Source organism: Enhydra lutris, unplaced genomic scaffold (assembly GCF_002288905.1).
Source record: "Enhydra lutris kenyoni isolate GAN:26980312 unplaced genomic scaffold, ASM228890v2 scaffoldscaffold19, whole genome shotgun sequence".
NCBI lineage: Eukaryota > Metazoa > Chordata > Mammalia > Carnivora > Mustelidae > Enhydra > Enhydra lutris.
Genome location: NW_019154103.1, coordinates 6,803,896 through 6,817,904, shown reverse-complemented (window position 1 = coordinate 6,817,904; position 14,009 = coordinate 6,803,896). Strand labels below are relative to the sequence as shown.

At 39.4% G+C, this 14,009-nt stretch overlaps 1 protein-coding gene across 1 annotated transcript in view; it reads right to left on the bottom strand.

Moving 5' to 3' along the window:
• Positions 1–1,340: 1,340 nt before the first annotated feature.
• The window catches only part of LOC111148257 (mutS homolog 3), a 181,346-nt gene continuing 168,677 nt past the window's right edge, over positions 1,341–14,009 (bottom strand). The window contains 4 exon segments of the mRNA XM_022504714.1: positions 1,341–1,986; positions 1,988–2,078; positions 4,911–5,079; positions 11,647–11,776. Of these exon segments, the coding sequence (XP_022360422.1) occupies positions 1,927–1,986; positions 1,988–2,078; positions 4,911–5,079; positions 11,647–11,776 (450 nt within the window). The 3' untranslated portion in view covers positions 1,341–1,926.

Genomic DNA, 14,009 nt, shown 5'->3' with positions numbered 1-14,009 from the left:
AATAAATAAAATTTAATAAAAATTTTAAAACAGAACTACCATGTGATCCAGCAATTCTACTTCTGGCTATCTATCAAAAGGAAATTTGTTATCTAGAAGACATTAGAATTGCACCCCTCAGTTTGGTTATCTGCAGTATGTACCCAACCAACTGCATTTTTCCTGCCAATCTTCATGGCCTTTGTGCCCTCTTCCTAACTGGGACTCTGCCCCAACGTTCCCTTCAACATCTCAGCTACCTGGCCAGGAAGGGGCCTTGCTTGGAAATGCAGTTCCGCAGTGCTGGTCTTTTCCTAACCAGGCCTGACCTCTTGCACAGTGGCTGGCTGATACCCTGCCTCATGTTAAAGAATCTGCCTTGTAATAGCCCACATTGTCACTTGCAGATACTGTGTATTGCCACTGCCTGGGCACACTGCTCTTGGAGCCCATACCTGCTTAAATGTTGACGCTGGCCTGCCCAAGTCAGAGATGGCCCGAATGTGCACTTGGACATGACCTGTGACGGCTGGTCCCTGAAGCTCCCTCAGGCATGAGCATGACATTCCTGAATGCATCTCCTTTTCCTGCTGGCCTGCATTAAAGTTACAGCACTACCTCCAAAATCTTGTTAGAAAGAATATAAAACATTTATAATCATACAGAGTATTAAAGCACTATTTAAAGAGTATTGTTCTTTTTAAAATTTAGATTGTACTTCCCAATAGCAAACTCTTTTGAGACATTCTTGAGGATTTCCCTGTGTTAATACTTCTGAAGGGACCATGCAATCAGTCAAGTGGTATCATACTCTTAACTTCAAAAAGGCTAGGAGTCAAAGGGCTACAGTGAGTGATCAAAAGTACAGCAACCAACCACCCTTCAGCTTAGGGAAATTATACGGACTCCTGTGTCCAGGGGTCACTGTTAGGACCACTGGAGGAAATAAACTAAAGAAAGAGTTTGAAATACGTCCATCAAATGTGGAGAAGACATTTAATGAACAGGGATAACAGCTGGGTGTAAAATAGGAGGGAGAGCCTTTGCCCAAGATCCCAGATTCACCACCACACGGCTGTGAGAAGCTGGGGTGTAAGTGCTGTTAAAACCTCAAGGACACAGATGAACGTGTGTCAACCTAAACACGCAGGGAGGGAGCATTGTTAACTATCAACAAAGCTACATACTTCGATTTGAGATCATATGCTTTCTATACCGATTAACAGAAAGATCCAAAATAAATGAGCTCAGGACTCTTTTGGTAGAAGCAGCAACCTTGGTTCCACAATTAAACCTAAAAAAGTAGCAATTGCCAGATAGAAGAAAAAATCCAAAATCCAACAAGAAAAAAAAAATCATTATTTATAGCAAGTACTCATTAAATGTTTATTACCTGAATGAATGACAAATAATTTCATTCCATAATTTTTAAATTGCGTAAAACTGTGAGAGTATTTAACTTTTCAAATTTCATACGATCTTATTCCTTCCGTGCTCTACTTTCTAAAAGTTTGATAATCTTTTCCTATTTCTCATAAAAAATTCTTATGCTCACAGTGAATAAACTGGTGGCATAAAGTTACTTTAGTTCAAGCGAAAAGGTTTATTTCTGCTAGACGTCTCACCCCGTTGCAAATTAATCTGAACTGGAACAAATAAAAATATGAATTAAATTTTCCTATCACTCTCTAAAGGTTCATGTTAGGCTTCATTTAGGTGATCGATTTTATGTGAAGTTTACTATTCATGAAGTTTTTAAATTATGTAACAGAAGTCTTAATATTCAAAACTGTTTATACTTTTCTAAGTCAGGATGACAAGAACCTGGAACAGACTTTCTACACAAAAGGCCTGTTTCCCATGGGAATATACCAGAGTTCTGATTTTATGCTCACATCACACAAAGATAGGCTGTTACTGGAGAGTTGTTTTGTACAGATGGTATTTTTAATTCTCCATGTTTTGTCCAAAAATGTAGTCTTCATTTTCATCAAGAAGAGAAGTCTGGAATTTCTTCCATTTCAAACTCGTCTCTCCATTTTTGCAGGTCTTTTGCATCATTTATCATCCATAACTTTGCAAAATACTTTAGCCTTTTCCTGGAGAGAAAATAAAATATGATTTATTTTATAAATGGAATTATCGGGGTACAATACATTTCACTGACAGCTATAAAAGGTCTAAGACAGGTGTGCCTGGGTGGTGCAGGTGGTCAAGCATTTGACTCTTGGTTTTGACTTGGGTCATGATCCTCGGGGTTGTGAGATCGAGTCCCATGTTGGGCTCCATGCTAGGTACAGAGTCTGCTTGAGACGTTCTCTCCCTCTGCTCCTCCTGTTTGCGTGCTCTCTCTCTCAAATAAATAAATCTTAAAAAAAAAAAAAAGGGTCTATGACTTAGAACACCAGACAGGGCTCTGTGGTTAGGAAGTTGTGTCAGCATCAGCCTTCTGGTGACACTGTTATAATCAAGGACTGAGGCTGCTGATTGCCACTACTACCTCCAAGGAAGGGAGACCCCAGCTTCTTACCCTTCTAACTCAGACCAGAGGCTAAGTGCGCTCACAGGATGAAAAGTAAAGCTGATTTAATATAGCAAAGCTAGCTAATGAAAGAGCAGAATGCCAGCATAACATAGACCAACCAGTTAAATATTTAGGGTCTGGAGCCAGGGTGAATTCCAGTTATTGCTCCACCACTGACTATGTATGGGACCCTGGCTTCCTGGTCGATTTCCAACCCTCGCTTGGCCTCATTTTCCACAACTACAATATGGGGATAATGCCAGTACCTATACCTCACAAGGCTGTCATAAGGACTGAGGTAGTGCAGGTAAAGCAGTAACACTAGTAACTGGTGCCTGTCTGTCTGGGCTGCTGCAAATGACTGCATAGACTTGTTTCTGTGCACAGTAAGCATTCGATAAATACTAGCTGTTATCATAAACCCACAGAAATGTACGAGATTCCCCTTGGTTTCTTTGATCTCGCCAATGGAACTGATGTGATAAGCACTTTAAGTCAAAGGGTAAAAATAATGAATATAGTGTCTGAATAAATGATCAGTTTCTACCCCAATGCAACCTCTTTTGACAATTCTATCTTGTCAAGATTATAGATTTCAACATGTCACACAGTAGTTGGAAGAGTTAAAACATTATAACCTGTGAATTTTATTGCTCTTGCTGTATAGCAGGAGTAAGTATAAACTACCATATTTTACTGCCATCTCATATATATATATATATGTATATATATATATCTATATATCCCTTTGTAGTAAAGTTTTATTCTAGTTTCTCTAGGAAAGAAGAAAAATAATAGTAAGATAACAAAAGAGGATTTAAGTTTGTCTTTGGACTTGCGCAGAGAAGTAAGGGCTTATCTTTGAACTCTCATAATAAATAACTACTTCTCTAACCTGGTATTGTGGAAAGGATCCAAAAGAGAATGCCAACAGAGGAAGCCACACATCATGCCAGAGTCCAGCACTTTGGATTTGGTCAACCATCATTTACCCTTGCACACTACAGAGTGGCAAGGCAGAACCACAAGAGGAAAGAAATGGAGAAGTTGTTTGCAGTACTGTACTTCAGTATACAAGTTGGTAATTGTTTAATTAATATTAGGTATTGCTATTTCAATATTTAAATTTGGTAACGATTTGCAGGACTAAAAATTTTTCCTGTAGTGTGGTCACCAGCCAAGATTTTCTATTTGACCAACGATCTGTTCCCTCGCAGTCACAAAGTTATCAACCAGGGCAGTAATATCTTGCCCTAAGCATATCCCACTTTCCAGGTAGTACAGGAGTGGGGCAGGGGATGGATGAGGAGGTTATGTCCTTTTATTATATAATCTTGTATTTGGGGGGAAAAGGCTGTAACTTATTATTTTTTACTATAACATTTTTCTTGGAGTATCTTTCTTCCAAAGCATACCTCTGATACAGATCAAGATCAGTTAATATACTGACTACCTACTGGCTGGATATCAAGGGTAAAAGATAGAATGCATTCACATAATTCACATAAGCATTCTAAGTGACAAAAAGAAGGCAATTTAAAGATATATTTATTCATCTCAGAGAGAAAGAGGAGAGAGAGCCAGAGCTGGGGGGGAGGGGCAGAAGGAAAGGGAAAGAGAATCTTTAGGCAGACTCTTCACTGAGTGCAGAGCCCCACACGGGGCTCAATCTCACAACCCGGAGATTATGACCTGAGCCGACACCAAGAGTTGGATGCTTAATTGACTGTGCCACACAGATACCTGAATAAAGCTGGTTTTTTGTTTTCCATTTTTTTTAAACATAGACTCCACACCCAGTGTGGAGCTCAACATGGAGCTTGAACTCACAAACCTGAGATCAAGACCTGAGCTGAGATCAAGAGTCGGACGCCCAGCCAATTGATCTACCCAGGTGCCCTGCAGGTAGTTTAGAAAGAAAAATTTGTCATAAACAATCCACAAAAGAAGGGACATGGGGATACGGACTATAATTACATAGTTATATAATACTATTATTTTCATTCATACCCTGACAGAATTCTTACTTTCTGAATGCGGTATATGGATAAAGGAAGTACTCTAAAGGTTTTAAATGTCATGGTTTCTTTTAGTCATTTGTTGTATAATTGAACGCTTTAAGCAACCAATGTGTTGGCACACAGTAAGGAGTTAACTTAGTTCTTTAGAAAAATGACTTTAAAACCAATTTAGCAACTCAACAGATAAAGATCTGAGTAAAGAAGGCGGACTGAATTCACATGAGCTTTTCAAAGATCCGTTTTCATTTTATTTTAATTAAACGTTTCAGAATATTTGAAGAAATGCTTAAAGGTAAACCTAACGTTCATTTACAGGACATTCCACTTCATTGGACAACTTGGAAGTTTTCATTATAAGTAAAAAAATGCCACACAATCATTCTGACCTCTTCATATTTACTAATCCTTCTAACTCTTTTGACTTGCTAGCTGCTTTCTTTAAAATTTCTCCAGGAACATCTGCTAGTTTAGCCACATTTAGTCCGTAACTCCTTGCTGCAATTCCTCTGGTTATTTGATAAAGAAAAGTGACAAAATCAGGAACTTGCTCTTCACCTACAAAATAAAAAATAAAAAAATAAATAAAAAAGAGGAGATAAAGGAAACCATGCCTGAAAGTTCAAAGCAGAAGATTAAATAAGATATATAAATTCTTACAACTTCACTCAATTAAAATTTACAATCTGAAAAAGAAACCCATTGTTCCTAATCACTCTCAGCTCCATTTATCAATTATACATATTTAGGAAAAGGGGAAATACTGTTTTGAAGATTCTCTTGCATTTAGGACCTTATAGCTCACCTAAAGGGTTTTTTGTTTTTTGTTTTTTTTTTTTAGTAAGATTTTGTTTTTAAGTAATCTCTACACCCAGCATGGGGTTCAAACTTACAACCCTGAGATCAAGAGTCACATGCTCCAATGACTGAGCCAGTCATGTACCAACCCAACCCCGCCCGACGTACAAGTTTTTAAAAATGACTTGGTGTAAGGAAAAGATTTGTTTTATGCTTCTTCCCAAAAACTTTCAACTGAACTGCTATTATCAGAAAGGAAATGATTCTGATACACAGTACAATTTTTCCTGTAAAAACAGACCAAGAAAGTGTTATTTCAGTGAATGTGCTCACTGAACAGTCTTGTATGCAACACACTCTGTAAAGTAACACATGTAAGAGATATTTCTAAGAATGCTAAAAACAAAACAACAGCAAAAAACACATAAGGAAATACAACATGGTGCAGTTTAAATAACAAGACTGAAAAATTCTGGTTTACTAAATGTACTGGGCTAACTGAGAGTTATATATATTCAAGTGGACACAGTTCAGTTCCACCCAGCTCCGCCTGAGGACTAAAGGATTTATTGCCTCAGCTCTCAGGAAGGTTGTCAGTCCACAATCCACAGCTATATCCCCTCTTTGGGAGTCACCTCAGCTTAAGAAGAGAACTGCTTCATCTGAGGTCATGTCCTGTCTTGGGCAGCCTGCACCATGACTGGTTGCTATGGGAGTTGGTAGGCAGCTTCTAAGATGGCAACTAAAGATCCCTGCCTCCTGGTGTTCATGCCCTTGTGTCATTCTCTGCCGCTGAGTGAGGCAGGACCCACTGACTTGCTTCTAACAAATAAAATATGGCAAGAATGATGTGTTGTCACTTCTCAGATTAGATTGCAAAACACTGTGGCTTCGGTCCTGGGCATTCATTTTCTTGCTTACTTGTTCTGAGGGAAGCCAGTTGCCATATTGTGGGCTGCCATATGAAGAAGCCCACATGGAAAGAAACTGATATCTCGGGGTGCCTGGGTGGCTCAGAGGGTTAAAGCCTCTGCCTTCAGCTCAGGTCTATGATCCCAGGGTCCTGGGATCGAGCCCCGCATCAGGCTCTCTGCTCAGCGGGGAGCCTGCTTCCTCCTCCCTCTCTGCTTGCCTCTCTGTCTACTTGTGATCTCTGTCTGTCAAATAAATAAATAAAATCTTAAAAAAAAAAAAAGAAAAAAAAAAAGAGACTGATGTCTCTGGCCAATGGCCACACGAGTGAACTTGGAACTTGGAACTCTAAAGCTTGCCAGCACCCATGTAAGAGGTCTGGGAAGTAAATTCCCCCAGTGAAACTGTGAAGTGATGACAGACCTAGACAATGCTGACTGCAGCCTTGGGAGAAATTGTGAGGTAGATGTGGCCATCTAAGCTGCCTCTGGTTTCCTGATGCAGAGAAATGGTAAGATGATCAATGTTTGCTGTTTTAAGCTATGTTTGGGAGTAATCTGCTATGCAACAATAGCTAACTAATAAAGGGTATTAAAGGCCAGGCCCCCTCACCTCAAACTGAGTCAACTCTGAAAGACCAATCCCATCTCAGAGCTCTCGGCAGGACTGGCTGAAGCCGTATGACCACAACACAGCCCCATCGGAACAGGCCTGCCCTCAGGTGTTGATCATGAGAGCACTCCCAGCCAACACCTGCCACAAAAATCTCAGACTCTGCTACCACACAAATACATACACAAAAACTAAAAACTTCCAAAGAATTGGGATATAATGAAGTACAATAACAGAAAGACAAAGCTTGCATACTGTTTAATCTTTGATATAACTCACGCATCTCAGGATTATGCAGCTTTTATTATGAAACTCAATCTAATTACATAGAGTTGTAAAAATGCCCAAAATGAACCAGATTTTTAATAATTTCTGAGATCCTGGGGCCCCTGGGTGGTTCAGTTGTTAAGCATCTGCCTTCGGCTCAGGTCATGATCCCAGGGTCCTGGGATCAAGCCCTGCATCGGGCTCCCTGCTTGGCAGGTAGCCTGCTTCTCCCTCTGCCTCTACCCCCTGCTTGTGTTCCCTTTCTCCCTGTGTCTGTCAAATAAATAAATAAAATCTTTATAAAAAGAATTTCTGAGATCCCAATAAACATATTATAATTTTATCAAGAGCTTTTTCTCATATATTATGTCATTTCATAAATGTGTATGATAAATGGGTTTACTCTTTTATCAGCTAAAAACTAAAAAGCATAACTGAGAACAAGGATAATGGAATTTTCTTTAACCTCTTCTAAGAATTCAGCAGCAAATAACACCTTTCTAAGGCTGGGTGCTGGAAGTGGGAGGTGGAAAGAATGCTGGCACTCTCAGGAATACAAACTAAAACTCACATTACAAAGCACTAAGAATACCTTTTGCCTCCAAATAAAACTTGAAAAACATAAAGAACAGGTGAGGAGGTGGGTGGAAGGAGACTAGGAAAGAAACATGGAGAAACCAGTGCCTGCTAACCTGGGTAATTTTTTGTTATCACTGATGCTCACATGACCAAAAGTGAAGTGAACAGCAGTAGGCAATCCAAAGGGTAAATTCTTCTCATCCTTAAGACAAAAAAACAGTCTTTATCACTTCAACTGGCTTGGTTCTAACTGATGTACCTATGTCCAGCCTCTCCTCTCCTCTATAATCTAACCTCCATGCCGGTTTTCTTAAAAAAAAAAAAAAAAAAAAAATTCATCTGTCTGTCCATTTGTCATCCTTCCAGCCATCCACTCTTCTATTCTTTTCTGGAAGCCCACTAATGCCACATAAAACCCCCTTAGTTAAAATTTGCTTTGCTGATGGAATTTTTTTTTTTTTTTGCTTTATATATATAACATATAGTATGTATACATATACATAGCTATACTATGCTTTTTATGTAATATAGCTATAATATTCCTATATTTTATAGCTATATAATATAAAATACTATGTTGTTCCAAATAATTTAACATACCTCAGTACAAACAGCTGCTCAATTTCTCATCACATCCTAGTCTCCACTGTAGTACTAATTTTGGTAGTTCTCACACCATCAAGGTAAATAATGAGACTACTCTTCCATAATCACATTAGGGTTTTTTGTTTTTTTTTAAAGATTTATTTATTTACTTGAGAAAGAGACAGTGTGAGCATGAGCATTAATGGACCGAGGGAGAGAAAGAATCTCAACCAGACTCACCACCGAGTGCAAAGCCTGACAGGGGGCTCAATCCCACCACCCATGAGATCGTGACCTGAGCCGAAACCAAGAGTTGGACACTCAACTGACTGAGCCACCCGGGCGCCCCCTCACATTACAGAGTTTTTAGAGTTATGTTCAACATCAGGACTGTCCTTCACTCCTCTCAAAGGGGAGAAGGGGAGAGAGCGTGAGTGTGTGTGTGATGCAACTGTGGCAGCAGACAGTCAGCGAGGAGAGAAGATGGTAAATAAAAGCTCTTGGTGAGGACTTCACTTATAAGCTATAACCATTTCTAGATGGATATTACTGAAAAATTTACCTGATACTGCTTAGAGTCAGAGAAAGTAATAATTCACGTTTCTGCTGGTCACAGGGGAACTTAGCAAAATTTGTTTGAAAGCCAAACTTCTGTGGGCAGTTATTAAAGAAATATGTGTGTTGATCAAATAGTGTCTGAAGTCACTTTTGGGACTGATTCATAACATTTTTAGAGGTGGACGAGGTGAGGTAACCTGTCCAAGATTTTATAGACTGGAATAGATTAAAGTACATGTTTCTTACTGCAGGTCTGCTGCTTTATCTACCTCGCCATGAGAAATAACAGCGTATCTTCAAAGCCACCCAAAAGGTCTTTGGGGGTGCTTGAGCGATGACCTACTCAGGGGCCTCTAATTCAGACAGCAGAGGAGCTAGGTTAGAGGTAATGGATGAAACACAGATGTAGCTGGAAAAACACTGGAGGTAAGCAGGCAATGCACCAATACTTCAAAATTCTGAGTGAAAATTATTTTCAACCTAAAATTCCAGCCCTAGTGAAATTATAAATGAAGTATGAAGGTGTACTAGAGACTTTTCATTCCTGCAAAATCTCAAAACCTTTCACTCCTTTAGCTGGTATGATTAGTAGCCTATCCAAAATCTTTTCCAACCCTAAGAAAACCCTGATTTTATAGGGAAATAACTCACTGACCATTTATTTAACTGAGGGGATAATGTCCTCATGCCAAGCTCCGAAAGTTGATCCTGATTAATCTAGGCTGATCCAAGCTACCCCTGTCATTGTCGCTTTCTAGCCATTGGTTTAAGGGTGAGTATGTGATCCAACTCTGAAAAGGAGAGGCGACAATGATGAGATGCGAGTGAACATCTGAGGAGAGCTCCCCGGCTCCTAAGAAAGAGTCCCAAGAAATGCTGGTCCCTATTCTTCCTTTGGATATTTGTTGATTCTGGCTTTAAGGCACGAAAGAGCCTCGGCCACCCCGTCTGATGACGAAGCAAGCAAGGCTGGAAGACGGAGCCTGGGGAACTGTAAAGAAGAAGAGCTGAAGCCCACTCTTCCTCCGAGGTCCCCGTAACGTGAGATTATTTCTACTCTTACTGTTGGAGCCCCTGTGAATTCCAGGATCCTGTTACCTGCAAGCAAATGCACAGAAGGCGGGATGAGAGAAGTCCTAGTGTGCTGGTGAACACAGGTGTCGGGACAACAGCTGTGCAGCAGGCCTAGGGAGCAACCAGCGCAGAGGAGCAGGACAAAGGGCTCCAGGGGGAATGACTCCGGCGAGGAGAAGTGGAACCAGCAGTTCAACCACATGGAAAAATGTCTAGAGAGGCATTTTATAAAGCTACTGGCAGGTACAGGAAGAGTCAGATATAGACTCAAATAGAAGAATGGAACGAAAACAAGGCAATTACTGCCTTCAAAAACACAAAAAGCAAAAAAGTTGCATAAGAACAAAAATGCACTTGTCCTCATTCCTGGCTCATGATTAAGCAATACTTCCTGGCAATAACAGTGAAAACTCTGAAGAGGAATGAGGCAGAAAGAACCTGGAATGAGTACCCTGGGAGGTCAGAGCAAGAAAGGCTGAGGACTCCCATCCAGCACAATGAGAAGCCGAACAGTAATGTGTCCAGATGATGAAGCAGGAGATGGGCAGATAAGTGTATGATTTAGAGATTCGGAAAGAGCAATGAAGGAGGTGAAAGTGGCTGCCTTGGGACTGGACGGGGAGAGGGCATGGAGGGAAGGGACAGAGGCAGGGGTTTACTGCCCATTAGCATGTGCCTTTCAGCATCATTTCATGTTTAAAATTAGGTTCATGAATTTAAATTTCAATTAATAAAATAAAATGCCAGAACACTTACAGGTTGGTAGTCAGTTCACATAAAGGCTTATCACTGACCCTTCCCTGCTGGTGAACTCTTGTTTATCCCACTGGGTTTTAGCTCATAAGCTCCTCCTGCATGGTGGTGAAAGGTAAGGATTGCCTAACATTACATTTAGCTCAAGTCCAGGGCTTTGTTTTATTTGGGCCAGCTGCCTGATTTCTTTTTCAGGTCCATCTTTATTACTTTTCCAAAATAAAATTTGGACCCTGGAGTGTCTTGGGTAATGGATTTTCCATTGTAACACACCAACTGTGTAAACCACCGCTGGCCCACAGGCTGGGAGCTTAAAAAAATTACTACTGAACAGGAAAATAAGATTATACTGAAACTGACTATATTACTTAGAGCACTTGAATTTATTTCTGTTGGCCAATGATGTTCTTTTTCAGGAAACATCTCATTCCTGTGACAGTGGTCCAGGGTGGGAAGGCTAGGAAAAATAGTGTAGATCCCACATACCTCTTTTAGCAGAGCAGGAAAGAACCTGCAAGCAGATTCTAGGACGCTAGGCTTAGTTCAACCCCTACCCAGGTGGCCACGTGGGCAAGCCACTTGACCTGACATTCAGTTCCCTTGTCAAGTTAAGATAAAACATATGTTCAGTATAGAATACTGGGGATGAGACATTTTTAAAGATGACTAATATACTTGACTGTCCGGGCACCTTTCCTGAGACCAATCTAAGAGTAAAACCTACACGGCACCCCTGACCCCATCTCCTTCTTATAGAAAAATGAGGTAGACAAAGACCAGAGAAATGCTCATAGATGGCAAAGATAAATGTAAATTCTACTTGACCCTAAGCTTGGAGAAAATGAACTTGGACAAATGTCATTTATAATCAACATTCACAGCTTTTATTTTTAATAAGCAATAAGTTCACGTATTCATAAATCTTGAGTTATCAAACACGAAAGCCAACAACATTCCCGTTGTACTTACTGCAAGTATATTTCATACCTGAATCCTCTTTGCTTTCATCCTCAGTGATCAAGAATCCCATGTGATAATTTCCCACCTGTTGCAAGTAACTTTTTTCTAATTCACAAACTGGTGGATAATGGGTGACAAACAGGGTTAAGGATTTCACCTAAAGCAGTAAGAAGACATGACAAACGTTATTTTATTTTTATATTTATTTATTTTTAAAGATTTTATTTATTTGTCAGAGACAGAGAGAGAGAACATTAGTAGGGAGAGTGACAGGCAGAGGGAGAAGCAGACTTCCCGATGAGCAGGGAGCCGGATTCGGAACTAGATCCCAGGACCCTGCAGTCACGACCTGAGCTGAAGGCAGACGCTTAACCAACTGAGCCACCCAGATGTCCCTGTTATTTTATTTTTAAATTTTACCTTAAACTTTTCTCCAATTTTGTTTTGAAAAAGTTCAAACCTTTATAAACATTGTAAGAAAAGTACAATGAACATTGCTATATTCTTTTCCTAGACAACCGTTTTTTGGTTCAATTTTATACATATAATATATAAATATATATAAATATTTTATATTTGGTTTGCATTTTATATTTTATATTTTATATTTGGTTTGCATTTTGCCATACACACACACACACACACACACACACACACACACACACTTTTTTTCCTGAAACATTTGAGACTTGCAGACATGACACTTAATCCCTAAATACCTAAAATTCTATCTTTTAAGAACAAAAGCATTCTCATATTAACCAGATAAAATTATTAAACTTGAGAAATTTAACACTGATATATTATTATTACCTAACATTAGTCCACAAATTTCCTTAACTGTCCCAGTAATACTCTATAAAGTTTCTCTATATTAAAAAAAAAATTCAAGGATCATGCATGCCATGCACCTCGTCATGTCTCTTTAGTCTCCATCAATCTAGAAGAGTTCCCAGCCTCCTTTTTATGTCTTTTATGACATTAATGTTCTTGAAATATCTAAGAGTTTCTTATCATGTTTTGTATAATGTCCCTCAATTTGGATTTGGCTGATTTTTTTCTCCAAATAAGCTTAAACCTTACCAAATATTACATATTTATGGAGGTGCCATACTCTTTTCAGTACATCATATCAGGAGCCACATGATATCAATTTGGCCCACTATCGGGGATGCTAAATTTGCTTATTTGGTTTAAGTGAGTGCCCAGAAGATTTCTCTACTATACCGACACCTTTCCCCTTTGTAATTAATGTCTTCTGGAGTAATACTTTGAGATTGTGTGAATATCCTTTTTTCCAACAATCTTTCATCTCAAAGTTTTGCCATCTACGGATCATTGTTGCCCGATGATGCGGTGACTAGTAAATGCTGATTTTAAAAAATTTTCTCTGTATTTATTAGTTGGCATTCTGTAAAGAAGAGCTTTCTTTTCTCCCTACCCTACCTCTGCCATTTTGAAATTTATTTTTGTTTTGTTAGTACTCATATGCATTTATGGATTCCTTAATAAGCATTATTTTAAAGTATACATTATTATGTATTTTTGGAATCCCTTATTTCTTAAATCTTAAAAGAAGCTAACACCAAATCTTGATCTAAAAATTGGCAGAAGAGGCGCCTGGGTGCTCAGTCAGTTAAACAGCCAACTCTTGATTCTGGCTCAGGTCACGATGTCAGGGTCCTGGGATCAAGTCCCGCAATGAGCTCTGTGCTTAGCGGGGAGTCTGCTTGGGGAGTCTCTCTCTGCCCCCACCCCACCGTTCACACATTCTCTCTCTCTTTCTCAAATAAATAAATAATCTTTTTTAAAAAAAGAAAAAATCAGCAGAAGAGGGTGATTAAATCAAAGAACTTCAGTTTTGATTCATCTGCCATTCACCTCATTAAAAGAGAGAACATGTAAAAAAAAAAAAAGAGAGAACATGTGCCTTCTCTCTTATAACAATCACAATAAACCTATTAAGGCAAGATTCCTTTGATGAGCTGCTCTTAGAATCTGCCCCAAAGTATCCGTGGACCAGCTGTCTCCATGATGCCCCTTCCCTGAGGTGACATGCATTTGCTGCCAGAAGACCTAAGGGTTTGGGTCATAACACTGCTCTCCTCAAGGCCATTTTCAGCTCGCAGCAGCCACACAGAGCTTCCCCATTCCTCCTCTCTGCTCTCTCTTCCCCATCCCAGCAATCAAAAGACACCAAGAAAATGCAGATTTTCATCCATAAAAAAGGGTAGAGACTCTTTGCTCCTGAAGAATCCTCTTCAGTGACTTACCTCTAACATAAATTTTATCTAAAAATAACACTTTCTTCATTAACATTTAAAACATCAAAAAGCTGCTATAGAAGCAATGAAAAGAGAAGTGACAAATTTAATTCTGTCATGATTTGT